The 24,856-nt window shown below is 45.3% G+C and overlaps 1 protein-coding gene across 5 annotated transcripts in view; it reads left to right on the forward strand.

Annotated features, from left to right (window-relative positions):
- Nucleotides 1–24,856, forward strand: part of LOC147445873 (uncharacterized) — a 72,811-nt gene that overhangs the window by 22,385 nt on the left and 25,570 nt on the right. Inside the window, exons 2-5 of one of the 5 annotated variants that reach the window (XM_086525229.1) lie at nt 22,673–22,811; nt 22,891–23,009; nt 23,108–23,146; nt 23,228–23,329. The exons of 1 other annotated variant lie outside the window; for it this stretch is intronic. In XM_086525229.1, the coding sequence (XP_086381355.1) occupies nt 22,673–22,811; nt 22,891–23,009; nt 23,108–23,146; nt 23,228–23,314 (384 nt within the window). In that variant the 3' untranslated portion in view covers nt 23,315–23,329. Of the gene's footprint in view, nt 1–22,672; nt 22,812–22,890; nt 23,010–23,107; nt 23,180–23,227; nt 23,330–24,856 lie in introns of those variants that run through there. 3 more of the 5 variants (XR_015189810.1, XR_015189809.1, XR_015189812.1) reach the window with 3 other exon arrangements.

Here is a 24,856-nt window from a genome sequence, read left to right on the forward strand (position 1 = left end):
TGCCAAAACTGATGACGTGGCAGATTTTCGAAAATTGCACTAGCATGATGACGTGGCAGGCTGTGCGGATTTCCGCGTTTTGCGTTGGCTGATGACGTAGCATGCTGTACGGATTATCGTGATTTACACTAGCAGCTTTTTTGGCTTTGCTTTTGGACCAGATGCTTTTGAGTTTGAAGGCTTTTCATTGTAATTGCTTTTTAGGCCAAGGGCCTTTAAATATGAGGCTAGGGCTTATTGTCTGGCATGCTTCTTGGAGAAGGTGCAGAGTATAGAGTACCGGCTTGTACTGTGTTGATGTAATATAAATAAATACCAAAAGGGGCGCCAAGTCTCGGGACCAATACTCTCTGGGGTGGAATTCTGCCACTCCGTGTCGCGTGTTGTCTCTCTCTCTCTCTCTCTCTCTCTCTCTCACAGTTCAGTTGTTATTTGAAGTGCTCAAAGTTGTTTAGTCTTTTCTTTTCTATTGGCACCTGGTGGCCCGTCTTGTGACACAGTTCTTGCAATAATTGTACTTTTAGCACCAAAGTGTTTATTAAGTACGATCTTCTCCGTTTCCTAGAGAAGATCAATAGTCACGACGTGACCGTACTTTTTGATAATAAAAGCTCACACAATTTTGTGGATCCAAAATTGGTGTAGAAACTGAGCCTATGGACGCGGGACATTGACCATTAGTATCGCGTAAAGATGGCTCGTGGCGAGGATACGGATGTATGGCATCGGGATTTTGTCGCTCGAGCTAGCCGATTACAAAGCAAACTTGGATTTCTACATCATTCGCTTGGACAGAGCAAATGTTATTTTAAGAATTCCATGGTTTTATGATAAACAAGACTCATTGTATATAGACTATGTACATCACTCTCTTGTTTTTCTTAAGCAGGACATGCCTCATGTACCTGTGTCGGTTTGTAATTAGAATTCTGTAAATAATGGTTTTGCAATACCAGTTGTTATTGCTTTGGAAATCTATAAAGATACAAAGTCTTCTGATGTTGACTTTTATCAATGTGTACCATCTATTTGGTTCGATTCATTAGTGCTTGGTACTACTGTCACTGAATTTCGTAAAAAAATTTCACGTTCTTCTGTTGAACTTGGGGATTCCGACGAATCGAACCTTATCCGAGAAATCATTCAAGGATGTCTTTCCGTATGATCTACCTCCTGGCTTGCCGCCTTTGAGAGGAATAGATCATGGCATTCAGTTGGTGGTTGGTAGTCAGTCCTTCTCCAAGCAACCCTATCAGTTTAGTAAAACCGAGGAGGACAAGATTTAGCGGCAGCTGAAAGATTATCTCGACAGAGGTTTTGTTCGGCCAAGCAAATCCCCGTGGGGAGCGCCAGTGTTACTTTCTCGAAAGAAGGATAACACTATGTGCTTCTGTGTGGATTACAAGGTGCGGAATAATCTCACTGTCAAGAACAAGTATCCGCTCTCGCGTATGGACGATCTAATAAATCGACTGTCACAAGACAAGCACCACATGCCAATAGAGAAGAACAGACTGAACAGACTTTTAGCAGAGAGAGAGAGAGAGAGAGAGAGAGAGAGAGAGAGAGAGAGAGAGAGAGAGGACACGCGACACGGAGTGGCGGAATTCCACCCCAGAGAGTATTGGCCCCAAACCTTGGCGCCCCTTTCGGTATTTCTTTATATTGCATCAACACAGTACAAGCCGGTATACTAAACTCTGAGCTTCTCCGGGAAGCATGGCAGAAAATGAGCCCGAGCCTCATATTTAAAGGCCCTTGGCCTAAAAAGCAATTACAGTGAAAAGCCTTCAAACTCAAAAGCATCTGGTCCAAAAGCAAAGCCAGAAAGCTGCTAGCGTAGTTTACGGATATCCGTACAGTCCTGCCACGTCATCAGTCAGCGCAAAACGTGGAAATCCGTACAACCTGCCACATCATCATATCAGCGGCATAGTTTTATCTAACATCAACCATGCAGCATACGCGGACGGGTATGGAAGCCCGCCACAAGCCCGGTTTAGACCCCCTGAAGATTCCATACGACACCCTAGAAAACACTAGAGAGTAGCACAAAAACCATAGATGCAAGTTTAAAACACTAGAGACTGAGAGAGCATTGGAGCAACACAAAACCACAGAATACATTAAAACTTTAAAGTTTAAACATCATAGAGTTCGCCGTTCGAACTTCGGACGATAAGATCAGTAGAAATTAGAATTTAGAATCATACTAGAGAAAAGCAGGAGTGTGGAGATGACAAAATATGGAGCCTCCAAGGACCAAAACCTACAAGAGTCACAGAGTGTAGACTCCGAATGACAAAACATAAGTAGACACTGGGCAATAGACTACTAGAGTCTAGATTGTAGAGTCGTCAAGCTACTAGATACCAAAACCAAAACATAAGTGGGGAGCGTCTACTAGATACCGAAACCAAAACATAAGTAGAGAACCGAGGCTAGAGCAAAACATGATGAGCTCTAACACTCATCGTAGGCCACATCCTCATCACCATCGTCATCCTCATCCTCATCCTCGTGGACCTCCTCGATGGAGCATGATGTCCCAATATCGTTAGGCATGGCAATCGGAAGAGGAGACTCCACAACATCCTCTGTACTCTGTGCAATAGCCTCCTGAATCTCCTGCAATTGAAGCAAACGCTCCTCATCCTTCTCCTTGTTAAGCATCTCCAAAGTGACCTCAATCCTCTCATAGCCGCGCTCTTTGATCTTGCACAAGAGCCTCAAGTTGGTGTGTATGTAGACAAGCTTCTCGGTATGAGCAGGGAGTAGCTGATTTCTTCTCTTAGTGTGAATGAGAGAGAAGGTGCTCTAATTTCTTTCAGAAGGAGAGGCACATGTCCCTTGAGAAAGCACCCTAAGTGCAAGAGTCTGCAATGTGGGTGTGCAAGCCCCAAAAGTCTCCCACCATTTCACACCCTCTTGCATTCTCTTTGGATCCTTCGCAATAGGATGAGCAAATGTCTTTCCTTCATTGATAAAAGTGTCCAACTCATCAATGAGGGTACCTTGCATGGTTAAATCTCCCCTGGTGTACTTGTTCAAGAATGTCGAGGTTCACCCATCATGAACCTCACTATCTCTGTACTGTCCTCTTCCCTACGAAACAGGGTGTAACAAGTATCCTACAACATGCAGCAGTGTGTGTATCATATTCCATCTGTCAACACACAAGTCCTTGATCTCTTGCATCCTTGCCGCATCAACACCTTGCATGTTTTGAACTTGCTCAACCATGCGATTTGTAAGCTCATACACAAGCCCCATGGTGGCTCCTTCCCTATCAGCCAAACGAAGGATCTTTAAGATGGAGGCACAAACCTTCAAAATCAACTTGGCCTCTTGCCAAAAGGATGTCAGAGACCACTGTGGCCTTTACAGTTTTGGAGGTCTTCATCCTCACAAATTTTGGATCAATCATAAGCCTGCGCACACCTTGCATACATCTGTCATCCACGAGACTGGCAAGCATGATGTAGTAGTAGGCAAAACAAGTGGCAGCGGGCTTCACCAAATCTTTCTTGCTAAGTGTCCGAAACAATGCCAAGACAGTGGACTTCCTCATGACAAGTGTAACCACCTTTGTGCCATCCTCAAGGATCTTTGCAATCCAAGGGAGCTTCCCAATGTCCTCAAACAACAAGTCCAAGCAATGGCATGCACATCTGGTGAAAGAAATATGTTTCCACTCCGCTTCAACCATTTTCCCAGCCCCAACACAATTAGTTGCATTATCCATGCATACTTGCACAACATTAGAGGGTCCAATCCCAAGAATCACCTCCTTAAGCTGCTTGAAAATGAACTCTGACGTCTTTGTCTCCGCAAAAGTATCCACTGATTTAGAAGACAGAGCCATGTATAGAGCATGCAAGAAAATTGATGATAGGCCTGCGTCTAGTGTTAGACCATCCATCACATACAATTGTGCATCCATGCTTCTTCCACTTCTCGCGCACACCCATGATCTCATGACCAATGCATTTGACCTCATCATTAAGCTCTGTGGTGCGCAAAGCATTATAGGAGGTTGGCACATAAGACGGACCCACTTGCCCAATAGCTTTCCCCATATCCAAGAAGAAAGGACTCCTCACTTTCCATTCATAAATATCCTCTACAAAAAAAAACCTGCGCAAGGCTTGATCTGCTTTCTTGCGTGCCTGCACGCCAAATGCACTTGCCAAATCTACTTGTGCAACCTTCCTCTTCTTGCTTGAGGATCCCACAGTGGGTTTTGAAGTGCCAGTTGCAGATGCATGCGATCCACTTGCATGAGATTGAGAGGCATCACCCCCCAAATCATCCACCAAAGTATCCACAAATGCATTTGGGTCCTGTCCATCACCCAATACATCTGCATGCAACCTTTTGACAACCACTTTAACTGCCTTAGGAACTTAATCGCATGGGCCGACACCACAACCCGTGATGGCCAACAAATGTGCCCGAATACGATAAGGACCCCCGTCCCAAGCATGCCCACAATAGATACATTTGCAAGTCCATTGTCCTTTTGCCTGAGGCTTTACCTTTTGCACATATTGACACTCGGGACGCTTGGCTCGGCCCATCTCGATTCTCTGCTGAATTCAAATGGTCACAGTTGTTTAGCACGTGAGAGCTTTGAGCTTTGAGTGCGAGTCACAAAGCAGTGTATGGACCTGTTACTTCTTTGCTCTGTGTTCTCTGGTCTCTGGTTTCTCCCAGGTGACTGGTCTTTGGTCTTTTAAGTTGGGCAGCGGGCTCTAAAAATCGTACGCATGCTGAATCCCCAAAAATGTGCGCTCCCTGGTATATTGTATTAGCACTATAGGGCAAAGGGTTCGCACATGGGCAAAATGCCCATCCGGTTCAAAAACGCCCAGAAACCGGCCAGTTTTTAAAATCGCTGCCCAACGTATAAAAACCCCAATCATGCTCCAATCGGGCTCGTACGAGTCTTGAAGCATGGTTGGCCAACCATGCACGTGAGAAAAAAACTATGATTGCGCCAAGCGGCAGATTTTCATGCACTTGCCCCATTCAGGAAAATGGATGCTGAATTTTATGATGGGAGAGGTCTTGTTTTGGTTTTTGGTCACATGTGAAGAGCTATGGAGTTCTTTCTTTCCATCTCATGTACGTGTGGTGCTAGGAGTGATGCCCTGCACGCTACACACTGCTCTCTCTCTCCCCTACGTGCAATTATTTGATGCCTCACAAGAGGGCTTTTCGTTTGACTGATGTACATTTGTGTGGGTTCATGTGCGATTGCCGAGGCAAGAGCCTCTTGCACAGGTATTGTCACAAGACGAGCACCACGTGCCAATAGAAAAGAACATACTGAACAACTTTTAGTACTTCATAACAACTGAACTGAGAGAGAGAGAGAGAGAGAGAGAGAGAGAGAGAGAGAGAGAGAGAGAGAGAGAGAGAGAGAGAGAGAGATGACACACGACACGAAGTGACGGAATTCTACCCCAGAGAGTATTGGCCCCAAAACTTGGCGCCCCTTTCGGTCTTTCTTTATATTGCATCAACACAAAAGAAGCCGGTACTCTAGACTCTGTACCTTCTCCAGGAAGCATGCTAGAGAATGAGTCCTAACCTCATATTTAAAGGCCCTTGGCGTAGCAATTACAGTGAAAAGCCTTCAAACTCAAAAGCATTTGGTCCAAAAGCAAAGCAAAAAAGCTGCCAGCGTAAATCACGGAAATCCGTACAGCGTGCCACGTCATCAACCAACGCAAAACACGGAAATCCGTACAGCCTGCCACGTCATCATGCCAACGCAATTTTTCAAAAAATCTGCCACATCAATTTTTTTGCGCGTGTGCGGGTCCTGATTTATTTTAATCCTTTATGTCACTTGGGGCCCCATCGAACGGGGTCCCCATAAGTTGGGTGGACTTCTTCTGTTACTTGTTCTTCTTAGGGTTTAGGCCTCTTGACCGGCATCTGTAAGTTGGCTCCATTCTTTAGGCTTTGACACGTCAACAATTTGTTACATCTCCCCTTCTTGAAAGAGAGTCGTCCGCGATTACAGCATATCTGCAAAACAACTCAAGTTAGCTCAAAAATTTCCGAGGGACGATCAGTTTGCTCTTCTTATTAAGGAGTTAGCTTCTCCTTTCTGCTCTTTTGATCAAGGAGTTAGCTTCTCCTTTTGGCTCGTTTGATCAAGGAGTTAGCTTCTCCTTTCTTGCAAATCGGAACTCTTGATATTCCGGCATAGTAAACTTAGCCATAACACCCACACCGTACTGATCTTCCACGGGTGTCTTGATGCACTAAAATCACATACCCAGGCAATCTCATCCAATCAGAAATATTCAGTATTTGGCACATCACAATGCAACACAAATGCTCACATATGCATGTTACTAGACATAGAAACATAAAGTTGCTGATAAATACTCCTTCCGCATAACCTAATAAGGTCCGGGCTGGGAGATATTCAACGACTCCCTCATCACTCCTCTCGCATAACCTAAAAAGGTCCGGGCCATGAGCTCAGAGGTGTGTACAACCAAACGCTCCCCAGACCGTAGTCTGCGTCGCTTGGAGGTTAAAGCATACAACCAAACTCTCCCCAGGTATCGGCCTGTGTCGTTCGGAGGTTTTCTAGCATACAAGGGAATGCTCCCCAGGCAGCGGCTTGCGTCGTTCCAAGGTTCGAACAATTCCAAAACAGTATTTCTCACTTCTCCACCCGGGAGTAAAATCACCAATCATTGAAACCAGAGTCAAACAATTCAAATCGGCACCAAGATAGGTTCAAAACAGATACCATCCATTTCAAACAAATTCCAAACAGGATCACCAAACAAGTTCTCAAACAGATTTCAAACTTAAAAAGCAATCTCGACATCAGTCGAGCTCGAAAAGTCGATTGACTTTCCATCCTGGAACCTGCAAAAATTAGGGTTAGGTTCAATCTGTAAGCTCGTACTGAGCACAGCATGGTCCATCAGCTCTTGAACAGAAAGTGTTTCTTTGGCGGCGGTGGTAGTCCCAAGATAGCAATCGCATCGAACCTCCAAGGTCATTTGATTGTTAAGAGACATCTACTGAAAGATGTCGAGGAATTTCAAGTTATAATCTGCTAGGGTTTCCATGGCAAGCATTTCAGAATACCCCACTCTGCCAGAAGTTGCACTTCGAAGGAGGATGTCAGAAGCCATATAACTTCTGGCAAAATTTTTCTTGAAAGCTTGCCAAGTCCTTGGAAGTGTGTTGCTTGGTAGCTGTAGACATCAACATCTGCATGGCACTGCCTCTGAGAAAAACAGTGACTCGAAACAAATCTGGATCCTTCTTTTGGAAGTGATCTTAATGGCTTATGCCAAGAATCAATTTTCTGCATCTCAACAACAATTCATTGTCGGGCACAATACTGCCTACACTTGGGAACTCCAGGTATCTATCGTGGGTTGATCTTAGCAGCAACGAGCTAGATGGTGCCGGTGAGGTGGTTATGCGACACCGAAATCTTTTTGTGGTAAGGAAAACATTTCATTATACTTTCTTTGGATTGAAGGGAGCTTTGAACTAAAATAAACTTTGGACTGAAGGGAACTCTTTCTCCTTGGAAGGGAGAGAACTACCCTAGGCTAGGAAGCCACCTCACCTTAAATTGAAGGGAGCTAAGCTATTTAGTATCCTTTGGACTGAAGGAAGCTGGCAAGAAAGCTTTCCTTTGGTTTGGGAGCTACTTTTCTTTGGACTGAAGGAAGCTCCTGATGTCTTATCATGTTACTTTGGACTGAAGGGAGCTAAGCTATTTAGTATCCTTTGGACTGAAGGAAGCTGGCAAGAAAGCTTTCCTTTGGTTTGGGAGCTACTTTTCTTTGGACTGAAGGAAGCTCCTGATGTCTTATCATGTTACTTCGGACTGAAGGGAGCTCTTTCATTGATGTCTTATTATGTTAATTTGGACTGAAGGGAGCTCTTTCATTGATGTCGTCTTATCATGTTAATTTGGACTGAAGGGAGCTCTTTCATTGATATCTTATCATGTTAATTTGGACTGAAGGGAGCTGCTCTCTTCTCTCTTGTTAGACTAAAATAAACTTACTTTTTATCCCATACCACAGAAAGCATCCTGCCCTTCTTTTGTGGTCCTTCTCTCAAGAAGTTGCTGCTTGCAGATAATGAATTGTCTGGGGCAGTGCCCTTGGATGGTTTAACCTTGTCACATTAGATATCATAATTTTGTGAACGGCAAAGCCACTGCCCGTCTTGCCTTACCTGTAGGAAGGAGTGGGCCAATCTCATTTCATTGTGAGAGAAGACCTGACATCTGCTCAGCGACAAGCCAACTGTGGTTGCTGGTTCTCACCTTTTCAACGGCACGGCACAATTCTACCCACCTAGGCAAACTGCAGCTTAGAGTAGCTCTCTCTCCTCACAAGCAACCTCTTTACATCACACGCAGCATTCCTTTAGTGGTCTCATGCTGGCGAATCAATTACTTGCATATGGGCCCTTGTCCGGCACCATCCCGCCCACCCTCTCAAACTGCACCAGCCTAGAGTGGCTAACTATTTCAAACAACCGTCTCACAAGTTACATTCCGCCAGAGCTGGGGCTTATGCCAAGAATCAATTTTTTGCACCTTGGCAACAATTCGTTGTCAGGCAAAATTCCACCCACACTTGGAAACTGCAGGTATCTGGTGTGGTTGGATCTTAGCAGCAATGAGCTAGAGGGCATCATCCCCTGCGAACTGACCGAGCAAGCAGGGAAGGTGATAAAAGGAACGCTCAACATTGGTTTGCGATTCGGGTATTTTAAGTATCTGTACGGAGATCTATGCACAGAGTATGGCTTGGGTTCAATGCTTACCATGAGAAGAGTTCACCTTTTAAGGCTAAGAAAAATTCTAAACTTCCAGAGCAGAGGCAACCTTAGCGTTTCTATGCAGACATTGCACCATACTACATCCCTAACCCTCCAGGATCCAGTGAAGGCAGCCTAACATTCTTTGATGTTAGCCAAAACAAGCTTACAGGCACTATTCCAGAGGACTATGGTAGCCTAATCTACACCTAGGTGCTTTCATTATTACATAACAACCTCACTGGCACCATCCCTTTCAGCCTAGGCAACCTGGTCCAATGCTCCAAAAACCACCTAGACCATAACCACCTTCAAGGAGGCCACCAAGGGCTTCTTTGAAGAGGCCAGGATAGGCAGTGAAGGCTTTAGCATAGTCTACAAGGCCACCTTAGACGATCAAACTGTGGTAGCGGTTAAGAAGCTCATCCATAAGATTGATGAGAAGGGTGAGCCAAGAGATTTCCAGGCAAAGATAAAAACAATAGGGAAAATCAAGCACCCTAACCTCGTCTCTTTGTGGGGTTATTCTCAGACAGACAATGAAAGGTTGCTCATCTATGAGTACATGGGAAATGGCAGCTTGTATAAGTAGCTTCATGGGACGACCTATGAGTACATGGAAAATGGCAGCTTGTATAATTCATGGCAACAAAAAAAAACAAGATGATCCCAATGGCCAGCCTGCGGCTACAATAGGGCTTAGCTGGGAAAGCAATTAGCTTATAATAGCTTCAGGAAAGTATCCTGTTAGCCCATTGTCACTCAGATTCAATACTTCAAGAGAGAAGCACTTTGCAAGAGAAGCACTTAGCACACGCCTGATGCTCTGATACCACTGTCACAAGGCGCGAACCACGTGCCAATAGAAAAGAACAGACTGAACAAAGTTTTAGCACTTCATTAACAACTGAACTGAGAGAGAGAGAGAGAGAGAGAGAGAGAGAGAGAGAGAGAGAGAGAGAGAGAGAGAGAGAGAGAGAGAGAGAGAGAGAGAGAGAGAGAGAGAGAGAGAGAGAGAGAGAGAGGACACGTGACACGGAGTGGCGGAATTCCACCCTAGAGAGTATTGGCCCCAAACCTTGGCGCCCCTTTCGGTATTTCTTTATATTGCAGCAACACAGTACAAGCCGGTACTCCAGATTCTGTACCTTCTCGAGGAAGCATGCCAGAGAATGAGCCCTAACCTCATATTTAAAGGCCCTTGGCCTAGAAAGCAATTACAATGAAAAGCCTTCAAACTCAAAAGGATCTGGTCCAAAAGCAAAGCCAAAAAGCTGCTAGTGTAAATCACGATAATCCGTACAGCCTGCCACGTCATCTGCCAGCGCAAAACGCGGGAATCCGCACAGCCTACCACATCATCATGCCAGTGCAATTTTCGGAAAATCTGCCATGTCATCAGTTTTTTTTTTTTTTTTGTTTGCGTGTGTGTGGGTCCTGCGTTTTTTTAATCCTTTATGTCACTTGGGGCCCCATCGAACGGGGTCCCCATAAGTTGGGTGGACTTATTCTGTTACTTGTTGTTCTGTAAGTGGGCTCTATTCTTTAGGCTTTGTTACGTCAGCAATTTGTTATAGGTACTGGATTAGCACGTGAGAAATCTCGTCCGATTCAAAGGGCAAGTAGCCCTACAGGTGCGGGAGCTGGAGGACTTGCTACAGATGCGACCGGCATGCGAAACGGAGCCCAAAACAGGGAAATTACAGCCTGCTGTGTTTTTTTGCAGGTTTAGGGTTTCGGTCCTAAAAGGCCCCTAATACCCCCAGGAGGTTCGGGGACGCGAGGAGACCGCTGTAGAGGTGATCTGGCGCATTTTCGGGGCAGAAAACAGATTCTGGCGAGGTTTTACAAAGTGTCTGTATGCGTCGGGAAAGTCATCGATTGCGTGGGGATCAGCTCGTAGGAAATCACAGGTTTTATTCTCTCTGTTAAAGAATTAAGGGGCGCCAATTTTGGGGCCTACAGGTTGTGGGCGTCTGCTCGGAGCATTCTAGCTTTCGAGCCATGTGTGCGAAAGTGTTAGTTCCCGTCGCAAGTTTCCTTTGCACGTCTTTTGTGTGTGTGTCTAAAGTAAAGAATTTCGGGTGAAAGCCAAAGCCTACTGCCCCACGCACCGGTTTCAAGGTTCTATTGTCGTCTAGTCCGGTTAGGATACCTAGCTTTCACCCAGGTGACCCCGGTTCCAATCCCAGCAATGGGGGTATGTCACGAGGACGTGGCAACTGCTAACCTTAGTTGTTGTTTTCTTTCCAATGATTTGTGTTTTATTTTTGAGACCCTCTTTTTGAAATAGCAAACGGTCGGACATTGTATGGCCAATGTGAACGGTAGTTTCACCCACAGATGTGAAGTGGTCGGCACAGGAATTCGTATAGTGAGAGGATGTTTAGGCTCAGAGTAGGTACCTCCGTCGCACGTAGCAAGTGGATGGATACTAGGAAGTGAACTCAATAAAGGCATAAAGTCAAGGTGAGATCACCAACAGAAAGTATCCGACAATTGGGCCACATTGCACTTTTGGATGCGGTCCCAATGAGATAGATGGTCAGATGACCAGTGGGAGCCCAACGGAAGCATCTCCTAAAATTTAGGGAATTGCTATTTTGGGCCGTGAAATGTGTTCGTGTTATTACGTCCGGTACGACTAGGTGAACATTTTACAACTCTGCCGCGAAGTCAACTAGGCAACCAGTCGGGAGATTTTTAGGCGGCAACCCCGAAACGGGCAAAAGCTTGTAATTGCGCCAAGTGGCAGATTTTCATGCACTTGCCCCATTCAGAAAAATGGGCGCTGAATTTTATGTCGGGAGAGTCCTCATTTTGGTTTTTGGTGACAGGTTAAGAGCTATTGAGTGCTTTCTTTCCCTCTCATGTACAGTGTGGTGCTAGGAGTGATGCCCTGCATGCTACACACTGCTCTCTCTCTCTCCCTTACGTGTAGTTATGTGATGCCCCACTTCATTTGACTGGTGTACAGTTGTGTGGGTTCATGCGTGATTGCCGAGGCAAGAGACTCTTGCACAGGTACGGGATCAGCTAGTGGCTAATCCCCCGCAGGTATAGGTGAATTCGGAGAGGTTTCACGTGAGAAATCTCGTCCGATTCAAAGGGCGAGTAGCCCTATAGGTGCGGGAGCTCCAGGACTTGCTCCAGATGGGACCGGCACGCGAAACGGAGCCCAAACCAGGGAATTACAGCCTTGAACAGGGAATAATAGACTTGCTGTGTATTTTTGCAAGTTTGGGGTTTCGGCCCTAAACAGTCCCTAATACCCCCAGGAGGCTCAGAGACGCGAGGGGACCACTGTAGAGGTGATTTGGCGCATTTTGGGGGCAGAAAACAGGGAGTTCAGCGTGCTGCAGATTCTCGCCAGGTGTTACAAAGTGTTCGTATGCATCAGGAAAGTCATTGATTGCGTGGGGATACTGACTATGAAGTGTCCTAGTACAGTTATGTTGCCGAAATCGGGCCAGAACAGGTGGATTTCAGCCCGGAATTTGCGGGACAGCTCGTAGGAAATCACAGGTTTTATTTCCTCTGTCAAGGAATAAAGAAATACCGAAAGGGGCGCCAATTTTGGGGCCTACAGGTTGTCGGCGTATGCTCGGAGCATTCTAGATTCCGAGCCGTGTGTGCTTAAGTATTAGTTCCCGTCGCAGGTAGCCCCACAGGCCGGTTTCAAGGTGCCATTGTCGTCTAGTCCGATTAGGATACCTGGCTTTCACCTAGGCGACCCGGGTTCCAATCCCGGCAATGGGGGTATGTCACAGGGACGTGGAAGCTCTTAACTATGTCACGAGGACGTGGCAACTGCTAACCGTAGTTCTTGTTTTCTTGCCAATGATTTGTGTTTATTTTTGAGACCCTCTTTTTGAAATAGCAAACGGTCGGACATTGTATGGCCAATGTGAACGGTAGTTTCATCCACAGACGGGAAGTGGTCGGCACTTGAATTCGTATAGTGAGAGGATGTCTAGGCTCAAAGCAAGATCATGTAGGTACCCCCGTCGCACGTAGCAAGTTGATGGATACTAGGAAGTGAACTCAATAAAGGCATAAAGTCAAGGTGGGATCACCAACAGAAAGTATCCGACAGTTGAGCCACATTGCACTTTTGGATGCGGTCCCAATGAGGATAGATGGTCAGATGACCAGTGGGAGCCCAACGGAAGCATCTCCTAAAATTTAGGAAACTGTTATTTTGGGCCGTGAAATGTGTTCGCGTCATTACCTCTGGTATGACTAGGGGAACATTTTACAACTCTGCCGCGAAGTCAACTAGGCAACCAATCGGGAGATTTTTAGGCGGCAACCTCGAAACAGGCAAAAACTTGTAATTGTTCCAAGTGGCAGATTTTCATGCAGTTGCCCCATTCAGAAAAATGGGCGCTGAATTTTCTGCTAGGAGAGGCCTCATTTTGGTTTTTGGTCACAGATTAAGAGCTATGGAGTGCTTTCTTTCCCTCTCATGCACAATGTGGTGCTAGGAGTGATGCCCTGCACGCTACACATTGCTCTCTCTCTCTTCCTTACGTGCAGTTATGTGATGCCCATTGCCCCACAAGAGGGCTTATCATTTGGCTAATGTACAGTTGTGTGGGTTCATGCGCGATTCCTGAGGCAAGAGCCTCTTGCACAGGTACTTGATTAGCTAGTGGCTAATCCCCCGCAGGTACAGGTGAATTTGGAGAGGTTCACGTGAGAAATCTCGTCCGATTCAAAGGGCAAGTAGCCCTACAGGTGCGGGAGCTTGAGGACTTGCTACAGATGCGACCGGCACGCAAAACGGAGCCCAAAACAGGGAATTACAGCCTGTTGTGTATTTCTGCAGGTCTAGGGTTTCGGCCCTAAACGGTCCCTAATACTCACAGGAGGTTCGGGGATGCGAGGGGACCGCTGTAGAGGTTATCTGGCGCCTTTTCGGAGCAGAAAACAGAGAATTCAGCGTGCTGCAGATGATTTTTGTTTTTTTTTTGAGACCCTCTTTTTGAAATAGCAAACGGTCGGACATTGTATGGCCAATGTGAACGGTAGTTTCACCTGCAGACAGGAAGTGATCGTAACTGGAATTCATATAGTGAGTGGATATCTAGGCTCATAGCAAGATCATGTAGGTACCCTTGTCGCACTTAGCAAGTTGATGGATACTAGGAAATGAACTCAATAAAGGCATAAAGTCAAGGTGGGATCACCAACAGAAAGTATCCGACAGTTGGGCCACATTGCACTTTTGGATGCGGTCCCAATGAGGATAGATGGTCAGATGACCAGTGGGAGCCCAACGGAAGCATCTCCTAAAATTTAGGGAATTGCTATTTTGGGCCGTGAAATGTGTTCGTGTTATTACCTCCGGCACGACTAGGCGAACGTTTTACAACTCTGCCGCGAAGTCAACTAGGCAACCAGTCGGGAGATTTTTAGGCGGCAACCCCGAAACGGGCAAAAGCTTGTAATTGCGCCAAGTGGCAGATTTTCATACACTTGCCCCATTCAGAAAAATGGGCGCTGAATTTTATACCGGGAGAGGCCTCATTTTGGTTTTTGGTGATAGGTTAAGAGCTATGGAGTGGTTTCTTTTCCTCTCATGTACAGTGTGGTGCTAGGAGTGATGCCTTGCACGCTACACACTGCTCTCTCTCTCCCTTACGTGCAGTTATAGGATGCCCCACAAGAGGGATTTTCATTTGACTGATGTACAGTTGTGTGGGTTCATGCGGGATTGCCGAGGCAAGAGCCTCTTGCACAGGTACTGGATTAGCTAGTGGCTAATCTCCCGCAGGTACACGTAAATTCGGAGAGGTTTTACGTGAGAAATCTTGTCCGATTCAAAGGGCAAGTAGCCCTATAGATTCAGGAACTACTCTCTGGGGTGGAATTCCGCCACTCCGTGTCGCTTGTCGTCTCTCTCTTTCAGTTCAATTGTTATTGAAGTGCTAAAAGTCTGTTCAGTCTGTTCTTTTCTATTCGCATGTGGTACTCGTCTTGTGACAACAGTACTTTCCTAGGGGTGGTGGGAATTGGTAAAGGCTGTAACAATCCCTGTGCATTATGCCTGTCAAACTTGACCTTCTCGCATACTAAGCAATTGCATACAAAATCGTCACGTCCTTCTTGAGTCACGGCCAAGAGAATCAACGCTCCATGTAACAACTGCTGACGTTCATAGCCTTGGAGAATGGAGCCAACTTACAGATGCCGGCCGAGGGGCCTAAACCCTAAGAAGAGCAAGTAACAGAAGAAGTCCTACCAATTTATGGGGACCCCGTTCGATGGGGCCGCAAGTGACATAAAGGATTAAAATAAAGCAGGACCCGCACACACACAAAAACTGATGACGTGGCATATTTCCAAAAATTGTAAGCTGTACGGAATTCCGTGTTTTGCGCTGGCTGATGACGTGGCAGGCTGTACGGATTTTCATAAATTACGATGGTAGCTTTTTGGCTTTGCTTTTGGACTAGATGCTTTTTGAGTTTGAAGGCTTTTCGCTGTAATTGCTTTTTAGGCCAAGGGCCTTTAAATATGAGGTTATGGCTCATTCTCTGGTATGCTTCCTGGAGAAGGTGCAGAGTCTGGAGTACCGGCTTGTACTGGGTTGATGTAATATAAAGAAATACCGAAAGGGGCGCCAAGGTTTGGGGCCAATACTCTCTGGGGTGGAATTCCGCCACTCCGTGTCGCGTGTCGTCTCTCTCTCTCTCTCTCTCTCTCTCTCTCTCTCTCTCTCTCTCTCAATCCAATTGTTAATGAAGTGTTAAAAGTCTGTTCAGTCTGCTCTTTTCTATTAGCGACTCCCACCCTTACTTCATTGCGTATCGGGCGCGCTCCCGTCTTCACCGCTCATGTCTTAAAGGGCATAAGCCAATTAAGATCACTTGCAAGAGAAGGGTCCAGATTTGTTTCAAGTCACTGTTTTTCTCAAAAGCAGTGCGATGCAGATGTTGATGTCTATAGCTAGCGAGCAACATACTCCAAGTACTTGGCAAGCTTTCAAGAAAAAAAAAAATTGCCCTAAGTTATATGGTTTGACGTCTTCCTTTGGAGTGCAACTTTTGGCAGAGTGGGGTATCCTAAAATGCTTGCATGGAAACCCTAGCAAATTATAACTTGAAATTTTTCAACATCTCTCAATAGATGTCTCTTCACGAGCAGATGACCTTGGAGGTCCAGTGCGATTGCTATCTTGGGACTACCATCTCCGCCAAAGAAACACTGTCTGTCCTAGAGCTGATGGACCATGCTGTGCTCGGCTACGACGTTACAGAATGAACCTAACCCTAATTTTTGGTGCAGGTTCTAGGATGGAAGTCAGTCGACTTTTCGAGCTTGACTGTTGTCGAGATTGCTTTTTTTTAAGTTTGAGTTCTGTTTGATCTTGTTTGCTGATCCTGTTGGAATTTATTTGAAATGGATGGTTACTATTTTGAACCTGTCTGGGTGCTGATTTGAAATGTTTGACTCTGGTTTTAATACCGGTTTCATTGATTGGTCATTTTCCTTCCGGGTGGAGAAGTGAGAAATACTATTTTTGTATTGTTTGAACCTCGGAACGATGCAGGCCGATGGTTGGGGAGCTTTTCGTTGTGTGTTTGAAAACCTCCGAACGACACAGGCCGATGCCTGGGAAGCGTTTGGTTGTATGCTCAAACCTTCGAGTCACGCAGACTGTGGTCTGGGGATGGTTTGGTTGTACAGTCCTTTGAGCTCATGGCCCGGACCTTTTTAGGTTATTTGTGGGGGGAGTGACGAGGTAGTCATTGAATAGCTTCATACGGCAGACCGTTTGTCTCGGGGGTGTGCTCAGCGGCGCTGTTTGTTGTGTCTTGTAACATGCATATGTAAGCATTTGTGTTGCATTGTGATGTGCCAATTACTGAATATTCCTAATTGGATGAGATTGCCTGGGTATGTAATTTTTGTGCAGCAAGACACTCGTGGAAGATCAGTACGGTATGGGTGTGATGGCTAATTTTACTATGCCGGAATATGAAGAGTTTCGATCTGGACGAAAGGAGAAGCTAACTCCTTGATCAAAAGAGTAGAAAGGAGAAGTTGACTCCTTGATCAAAACAACCGAAAGGAGAAGCTAACTCCTTGATCAAAAGAGCAGAAAGGAGAAGCTAACTCCTTACCAAAAAGAGCAAATTGAATGTCTGTAACAGACTTGGACACTCCTAGTCAAGAATCAATCACAATAGCACCAAATAACCACTTCAAAACAGTCCACAGTTCACAATAGATTTGCACTGGCTTTGCGGAGTTCCATGCCTAGAGGTATTGGCCCCAAATACTGGCGCCCCTTTCGGTATTTCTTTTGTTCAGGTCAAAACGTATTCGACCTTTATCCATCGTTCAGTTCTCTCCCAAAAGAATGAGTAAAGTTCATCAAGTACAATCTCTTAGCCCTTCATTAGTCAAAGTCGCTTTCTCAGCTCAGTAGTCGGATTTCGAGTAGAACGTCACTCGCGTGCCCTGAACACCCCTGTCATTGCAAATGAAGTTTGCCAATGCTCGTTGTAATGGCAACATCCTGTCCGGGTGCCACTCGAACTACCTCCGCTTGTGTTCTCAGCTTGTCGAGCGTAGTTCCAAATCGAGCCGCCAATTCCAAGTGGAAAGAAGTTGGCCTTGGCTCCTTCGAAAGAGCTTCATGATCCTTCACTTTGCCCTAAAAGTGACAAAGTTTGTACTTTCATTCGTTTGATTCGGTTCAGGTCCCACGCCATGTGGTACCAGTTGTGCTTTTTATCTGCCTTTTCTGCAACGTCTCTCAGCTGCTTTAGAAGTTTTTGGCCTTTCTTCATCTTGTTCATTCGGTGGCTTGTTAGGGCACTTCACGGAGGTATGTCCATGTTCCCCGCATCCAAAGCACTTCCCCTCCCTGATGAAGCGAGCTCTCTCCTCAGGAGTAAGCTTGGGTCGTCCATCCTTCTTTTTTGGGTTGCTCTTTCTCTTTCTACTTTCATTTGCTGAAGTCTGTTTGGCTCGTTGTGTCATGATCTCATCTGTGGGGTAGGTCAGACTGCCAGAGTGAATGGGGAAGCCCTGCTTCACATGACTCATCAACTCCTGAACAGAAGCTGACGTCTGTTCCAAGCAGTGATCTCGGATCTCTGTACGTAGACCCAAGGTAAACCGCTCAATCTATTCTCTGAACAAGATCTTCTTGAATGAAGAGGCGGGTAGAAAAGAGCTCCAGAATCTCTCACAGTAAGCATCCACTATATCTCTCTTGGTCATCCGAAGATAGTTTCAAGCAGCTCGTATATCGCGTTTATACTCTTGCGTCAACCAAGAAGAAATAAAAAGCTTCTTAAACTTCAGCCATTTAATTGGCACAGTCCTGTTTAAAACAAGCGTGGACCACCAAGTTCGAGCATTCCCCGTAAAATAAGAGGCAGCTCTCCGAATCTTGGAGTGCTCTGAGTAGCGTCCTCGCGCGAAAGCGATGTCAAACTGCTGTATAAAAGACAAAGCCTTCGAAGCATCTTTGTATCCTGAAAAAGTGTCAAATTTGATCAACTGTCCACCTTCCTTAAACTCTCAGACTTTCTTGTTTTTATCTTCCAGAAAGTCATACTATAAAAATTCTTCTTGTTCGCATAAAAGCTGCCATCATCAGAGTCTGAATTATCTGTAAATGAACTGTCACTCACTGGGCGAGATTTAGACTTCTTTGCCTTTTTCTTGCCCTTTCCGAAGCATTGTTTCTTGCTTCGCTTTTTGCCTTTTCTGTCTTCTTCGCTTGAATCTGAAGAGCTAGAAGAACTGTAAGAAGAAGAAGAAGAAGAACTGGGTATTTCTTAAAATCGAACACGCTTCTTCTGTTTCTTTGATTTATCAAATGTCGACTGACGACCCAAATAACCGGGGAAGTCAGTGCCTTTCTTCTGCTTTTTGCCATGCTTTTCGGCTTTCTTTTGCGCGTCAAAAAGCTGAGCAATTCTTGCATCAACCACCTCTTCTAATTCTTTCTCTGTATACTTACTGGGGTAGGAGGTTTCTTGAGAGCAAATTTGGGGGGTGGTTTTGTGGTCTTTTGCCACTACGTATGCACTTCATCAGAAGAGGTCTCGCTCATATAGCAAAGTGAGCATCGTCTTTGTTTCATCGCAGATCAATCGTTGATGCTCCATCTCTTAACGCTCTGTCAGAGTAGGCCGAGGCGGGCCATACTCTTCGTGTGAATCTTCGTTGTGATCCCCTCCCGCATCTCGGGATGCAGAGGGAGTCGACTGATCTTTGCCTGAAGCCATAGGTGCCGCGGAAAAAAATTTGGGATCGGATTTCACGTAGAAGAGAAATCGGCCGTGCTCTTATACCACTGTAACCGATTTGGACACTCCAAGTCAAGAATCAATCATGATAGCACCAAATAACCACTTCAAAACAGTTCACAATTCACAATAGATTTGCACTGGCGCGACAGAGTTCCGTGACTAAAGATATTGGCCCCAAAGATTGGCGTCCCTTTCGGTATTTCTTTATGTATTAATCGGTTCAAAGTACAAGAGAGTGGTTAGGGTTTCACTCTTAGACTCTGCGTCCAGATGCTCTGTAGAGTGTGTGCCCAAACCACATATTTAAGCAGAGCCCCAAAAGCTTCAAAATCAAAAGCCTAAAATAAAAGCAAAAGCTCTTCTCTCGCAAGCTCTCTTGAGTTGTAAAAATAAAGCAATCCAATTCTCTCTCTCTCTCTCTCTCTCTCTCTCTCTCTCTCTCTCTCCCCCCTGGCAATTGCGTAGAGCAACAATATTCTCTCTCTCTCTCTCTCTCTCTCTCTCTCTCTCTCTCTCTCTCTCTCTCTCTTCTCCAATTGCGTAAGAAAAAGCTGACGCCAAAAGCTGAAAAACCGCCGCACTTTACAGAAATTCTGCCACGTTATCATCACGGAAAAACAGCTCCGTTGCCGTTTTAGGGTTAGGGTTAGGGCTGTTTTTAGGGTTTTTGGCAATTTTTAGGGTTTGCAGGTTTTAGGGTTAGGGTTACCAAAATCTGGGTGTTCAGTAGCACTCAGGGTTTTCGCATGCTCAGGGTTTGCAAGTTTTAGGGTTAGGGTTTTCAAAATTAGGGTTTCAACAGTTAGGGTTTCTGCTCTTGGGCAACCACGTTATCACTATGTGACACTTCTTCTTTCTTCTTAGGGTTTAGGCCCCTCGTCCGGTAGCTCCGTTCTACAGTAGGTCGACACGTCAGCAGTTTGTTACATCTCCCCTTGAAAGAGAGTAATCGTCCTCGATTGGAGCATACTTGCGAAACAACTCTAGTTAGCTCAAAAATTTTCGAGGGTCATTCCGAGGGACAATCAGTTTGCTCTTTTTATTAAGGAGTTAGCTTCTCCTTTCTGCTCTTTTGATCAAGGAGTTAGCTTCTCCTTTCGGCTAATTTGATCGAGGAGTTAGCTTTTCCTTTCGTCCAGATCGGAACTATTGATATTCCGGCGTAGTAAAATTAGCCATCATACCCAGACCGTACTCATCTTCCACAGGTGTCGATGCACTAAAATTACATACCCAGGCAATCTCATCCAATTAGGAATATTCAGTGGTTGGCACATCACAATGCAACACAAATGCTTACATATGCATGTTACAAGACTATAGAAACATAAAGCCGTCGATGAACACTCCTCCCGTATAACCTAACAAGGTCCGTGCTGGGAGATATTCAACGACTCCCTCATCACTCATCTCGCATAACCTAAAAAGGTCCGGGCCGGGATATATAGAGGTCTTTTACAACCAAACGCCCCCTAGACCGCAGCCTGCATCGTTTGGAGGTACTGAGAGTAACCACTGCTCAGACTTCTTAATACTCCTCCCGCATAACCATCCAGGTCTGGGCCGAGAGTCACAACAACAATTATTTTACAAGCATACAACCAAACGCTCCCCAGGCATCGGCTTGCATTGTTCGGAGGTTTTCAAACATACAACGAAACGCTCTCCGGGCATCTGCCTGCGTCGTTCCGAGGTTTAAACAATACCAAAGCAGTATTTCTCACGTCTCCACCTGGGAATAAAATCACCAATCATTGAAACCAATATCAAACCAGAGTCAAACAATTCAAATTAGCACCCAAACAGGTTCAAAACAGATACCATCCATTTCAAACAAATTCCAAACAGGATCACCAAACAAGATCAAACAGAACTCAAAGTTAAAAAGCAATCTCGCCATAAGTCGAGCTCGAAAAGTCAACTGACTTTCTATCTTGAAACCTGCACAGCATGGTCCGTCAGCTCTTGGACAAACAGTGTTGCTTTGGCGGGGATGGTAGTCCCAAGATAGCAATCGCACTAAACCTCCAAGGTCATCTGCTCGTGAAGAGACGTGTACTGAGAGATGTCGAGAAATTTCAAGATATAATCTGCTAGGGTTTTCATGGCAAGCATTTCACGATACCCCACTCTGCCAGAAGTTGCACTCCGAAGGAAGATGTCAGAAACCATATAACTTCGGGCAAAAGCTTGCCAAGTACTTGGGAGTATGTTGCTTCGTAGCTGTAGACATAACATCTGCATGGCACTACTTCTGAGAAAAACAGTGACTAGAAACAAATTTGGATCCTTCTCTTGCAAGTGATCTTAATTGGCTTATGCCCTATAAGACATGAGCGGTGAAGACGGGAGCGCGCCCGATGTGCGATGAAGTAAGGGTGGGAGTGGCTAATAAGTCCGTTGGAGGGCTCGAATATATGGAGGGCGAAGAGGGCGAAGATACCTAGAATATATTCCAGAAGTCTCTGGTTTGCTCTCTCTGCTCTTTTGTGGGACCGGTATGCTTTCAGAAAAGCACACGCCTGATGCTCTGATACCACTTTCACAAGGCGGGCACCACGTGCCAATAGAAAAGAATAGATTGAACAACTTTAAGCAGTTCAAATAACAACTGAACTGAAATAGAGAGAGATGACACGCGACATGGAGTGGCAGAATTTTACCCTAGAGAGTATTGGCCCCAAACCTTTGCGCCCCTTTTAGTATTTCTTTATATTGCATCAACACAGTACAAGCCGGTACTCCAGACTCTGCACCTTCTCCAGGAAGCATGCCAAAGAATGAGCCCTAACCTCATATTTAAAAGCCCTTGGCCTAAAAAGCAATTACAGTGAAAAGCCTTCAAAACTCAAAAGCTCCTGGTCCAAAAAGCAATGCCAAAAGCTTCCAGCTTTTCGTAAATCGTGTTGGTGTCCGTACAGCCCGCCACGTGTTAGCCCACCACGTCAGCAAATCAGGGCTAGGGTTAGGGTTAGGTTTTTTCATTTTAGGGTTAGGTTTTCGGGCAGAATTAGGGTTTCTAATTTTAGGGTTAGGTTTTGAGACAGAATTAGGGTTTTTGATTTTAGGGTTAGGGTTTCAGCAGAATTAGGGTTTCTCCAAAAACAGCAAAAAAGTAGCCAGTGCAGTTTACGAAAATCCATGTAATTTTGCAATATCAGCATGTGATTTGCGACGTCCATACAGCTGCCACATGTCAGCTGATCAGTGCAAATGGCGGCGCATTTTTCGGAGACTGTCACGTCATCCTGTCGGCGAATTTTTGGGGTCCTGCAGGTTGCCACGTCAGTAGTTTGTGACACTCTCTCTCTCTCTCTCTCTCCAACCCCCCTCCTTTCCCCCCCCCCCCCCTCCCCTTGTGTACTATCGTTTTACCCTCCATGTTTGCCTACCAATGCACCCCCTAAAGATGTGCTTTGCATGTTGGGAGTTTAATATCTGCGTCGGTTTGAGATCGTGCTCTTGTGGTTGTGTTTTCTTTTGTGCTTGTGTGTGTTTGTATCAGTTTATTTCCTTTCTGTTGCACTCTTTGACACTTCAAAACTAATTGTATCATTGAATAGAGAAAGCCTTACACACGAGGTGACGCAAGGAGATTTTATGAGTGGTCTATAATGGAAGAAGAAAAGAACAAGTGTTCTTACCAGAGAGTCCTACAGTCTTTCCATAGGAACTGTAGACGGGAGTTTCTGCCTGTTTCAGGTAAGTTTTTGATATTGTCTTTTTTTTATTGGATTTTTCTTTTGGTCCCTTTATTGATAAATGTATTCTCTTTCGCAAGGATGTCGGTTTCATGTGAAACGCCTGCTTAGAGACTTGTACCATGGTCATAAATACCATGGTAGATTCTACGTCTCTCGCTTGGACGGGTGGACGACATTTGTGATGGGTCAAGTAAATGTAAAAAAAAATCAGGGACACATTCTTTAAAAATTAAATGGTTATGTACCTCCTCTTCATATAATCTAATATTTTTGGGAATGTGATTGGTTTTGTAGATATTGACTGTGGTGCTCAATGTGGAGCACCTCGAGGAGGTATTATCTAGGGCGGGCAAGACCCTAAATGAGGTGAGCACATTTGCCTTTTCAATCAGTTTTGCTAGTATTTCTTTTCAGGATCTTAAAGCATCAGAATATCTACAGGGGTGTGTGATCACATCTGTCACCCTCTTGATAAGAGAACTCCTCGTCTTGCATTCGTAGGTCCTCTAGGACTAAGTCTATGTTCCACTTGTTAGAGTTACATCCTGGCTGCTCTCACTTCTATTGTACAGCTAGTTGTCCCTTGGTTGGCCACCCATCTGATTGTATTTATCACTGGTTCTGTTTTTGTTCGGTGGCCCAGATCTTATTTGGGCGCCCCAATTATGTCATCTATCCCGATATTGAGGTCGTGGGATTTTATGAGGGGGTCTTGGGTTGTTAGCTTGACCCACCCCTTGTGCACCTATATTTAGGGTTCCATGGGGCACCCTATTGTATATTGTAGAGTTTGTATACATACTGTATAGTGTGGCCAGCCACCGTCTCTAGTATTGGCTGTCTCTTTCTCTCTCTCTCCCCCCATCGCCACTCACATAGTTTCATCACCAAAAGCAGGGGAGCATCTAAACGTTAGCAATTGAGCATCCCAAGGCTAACGGAGGTCCTCTTGCAGCATTTCCTCATAAAGAACTGCATCCACACCAGCGTTTTCAGCCCCTTCAGCATTTTTTGGGCAGTCAACTCTAGCGTTTTTCTGGCCTTCTAGCGTTTATAGGAAATAACTACCTTGCACTGTCCTTCTAGGGTGAATCTGGGCTTATCCTGGATTCATCTAGGTATATTTTTTAGTCGTATAGCGGACATGCAGACTTCACATTGTGAAGTTTTCGTCCGAGTTACGACCAGTTGATATTGTGCTAATTCTTTCTATCTTTTGTGGTGCGTATGCCCTATCAACTACCTCATTTTTGTGCTAATTTTTTCGATTTAATGCTTCTCTAGGTGCTAGGCTTCATTATCGCTGAGTCTGCCCTTGATCTCCGGAGTCATGACAGAAACTCAGTACGCTGAACTTTGTGTTGATGTATGCTCACGTGTGCGTGCGTGTGGTGTGTGTTGTGTTGGGGAGCATATGTTAGTACCTAGTTCTACATCCACTATTGGGCACTGACGACGTTAGTTGGGATGTCGTGGTATTTAGTCAATACTATGCATGATGGAGCTGATGGTTATATTGTCTTGTGGGTGACTACCATGGGTCTATACCTTGCACTGTCCTTCAAGGGTGAATCTGGGCTTATCCTGGATTCATCTAGGTATATAATAACTTTTTTTCCTCTTTGCTTAGAGTTCACAGGTGCTTGCGTTTTTAGCAGTGCAAAGGCTCATTGGCTGCGTTTTTCAGCAATCCCTCTCCATCCCCTACCCTCCTCATTGCCTAATTTTTCCGTCAGGGCATTAACCAGACTCTTGCTGAGTTTTCAGGTTTGGGCTGAGTTTTGCCAGATTTAGAGGTAAGGAACACAGGTCTTGTCTTTCCTGGTGCCCCCATCCATTACCTCCTAGACCCCTCGTGGCCTACCACCGGTATACATTGTTCTATCGCGACACTGTTTTCGACATTAGTTGCTTGCTGTTTTTTCTCTTTTTTCAGCCACTAGACGGTTGAGATACACAAGGGATCCTCAAAACCAACTTCTGCAACACTCCTGTACTGATCGATGGCGCAAGAGCACGCTGATTTTAGTGCTACAGCAGCGA

This window comes from Adiantum capillus-veneris, chromosome 12, assembly GCF_014529385.1.
Source record: "Adiantum capillus-veneris isolate H3 chromosome 12, ASM1452938v2, whole genome shotgun sequence".
Lineage (NCBI taxonomy): Eukaryota > Viridiplantae > Streptophyta > Polypodiopsida > Polypodiales > Pteridaceae > Adiantum > Adiantum capillus-veneris.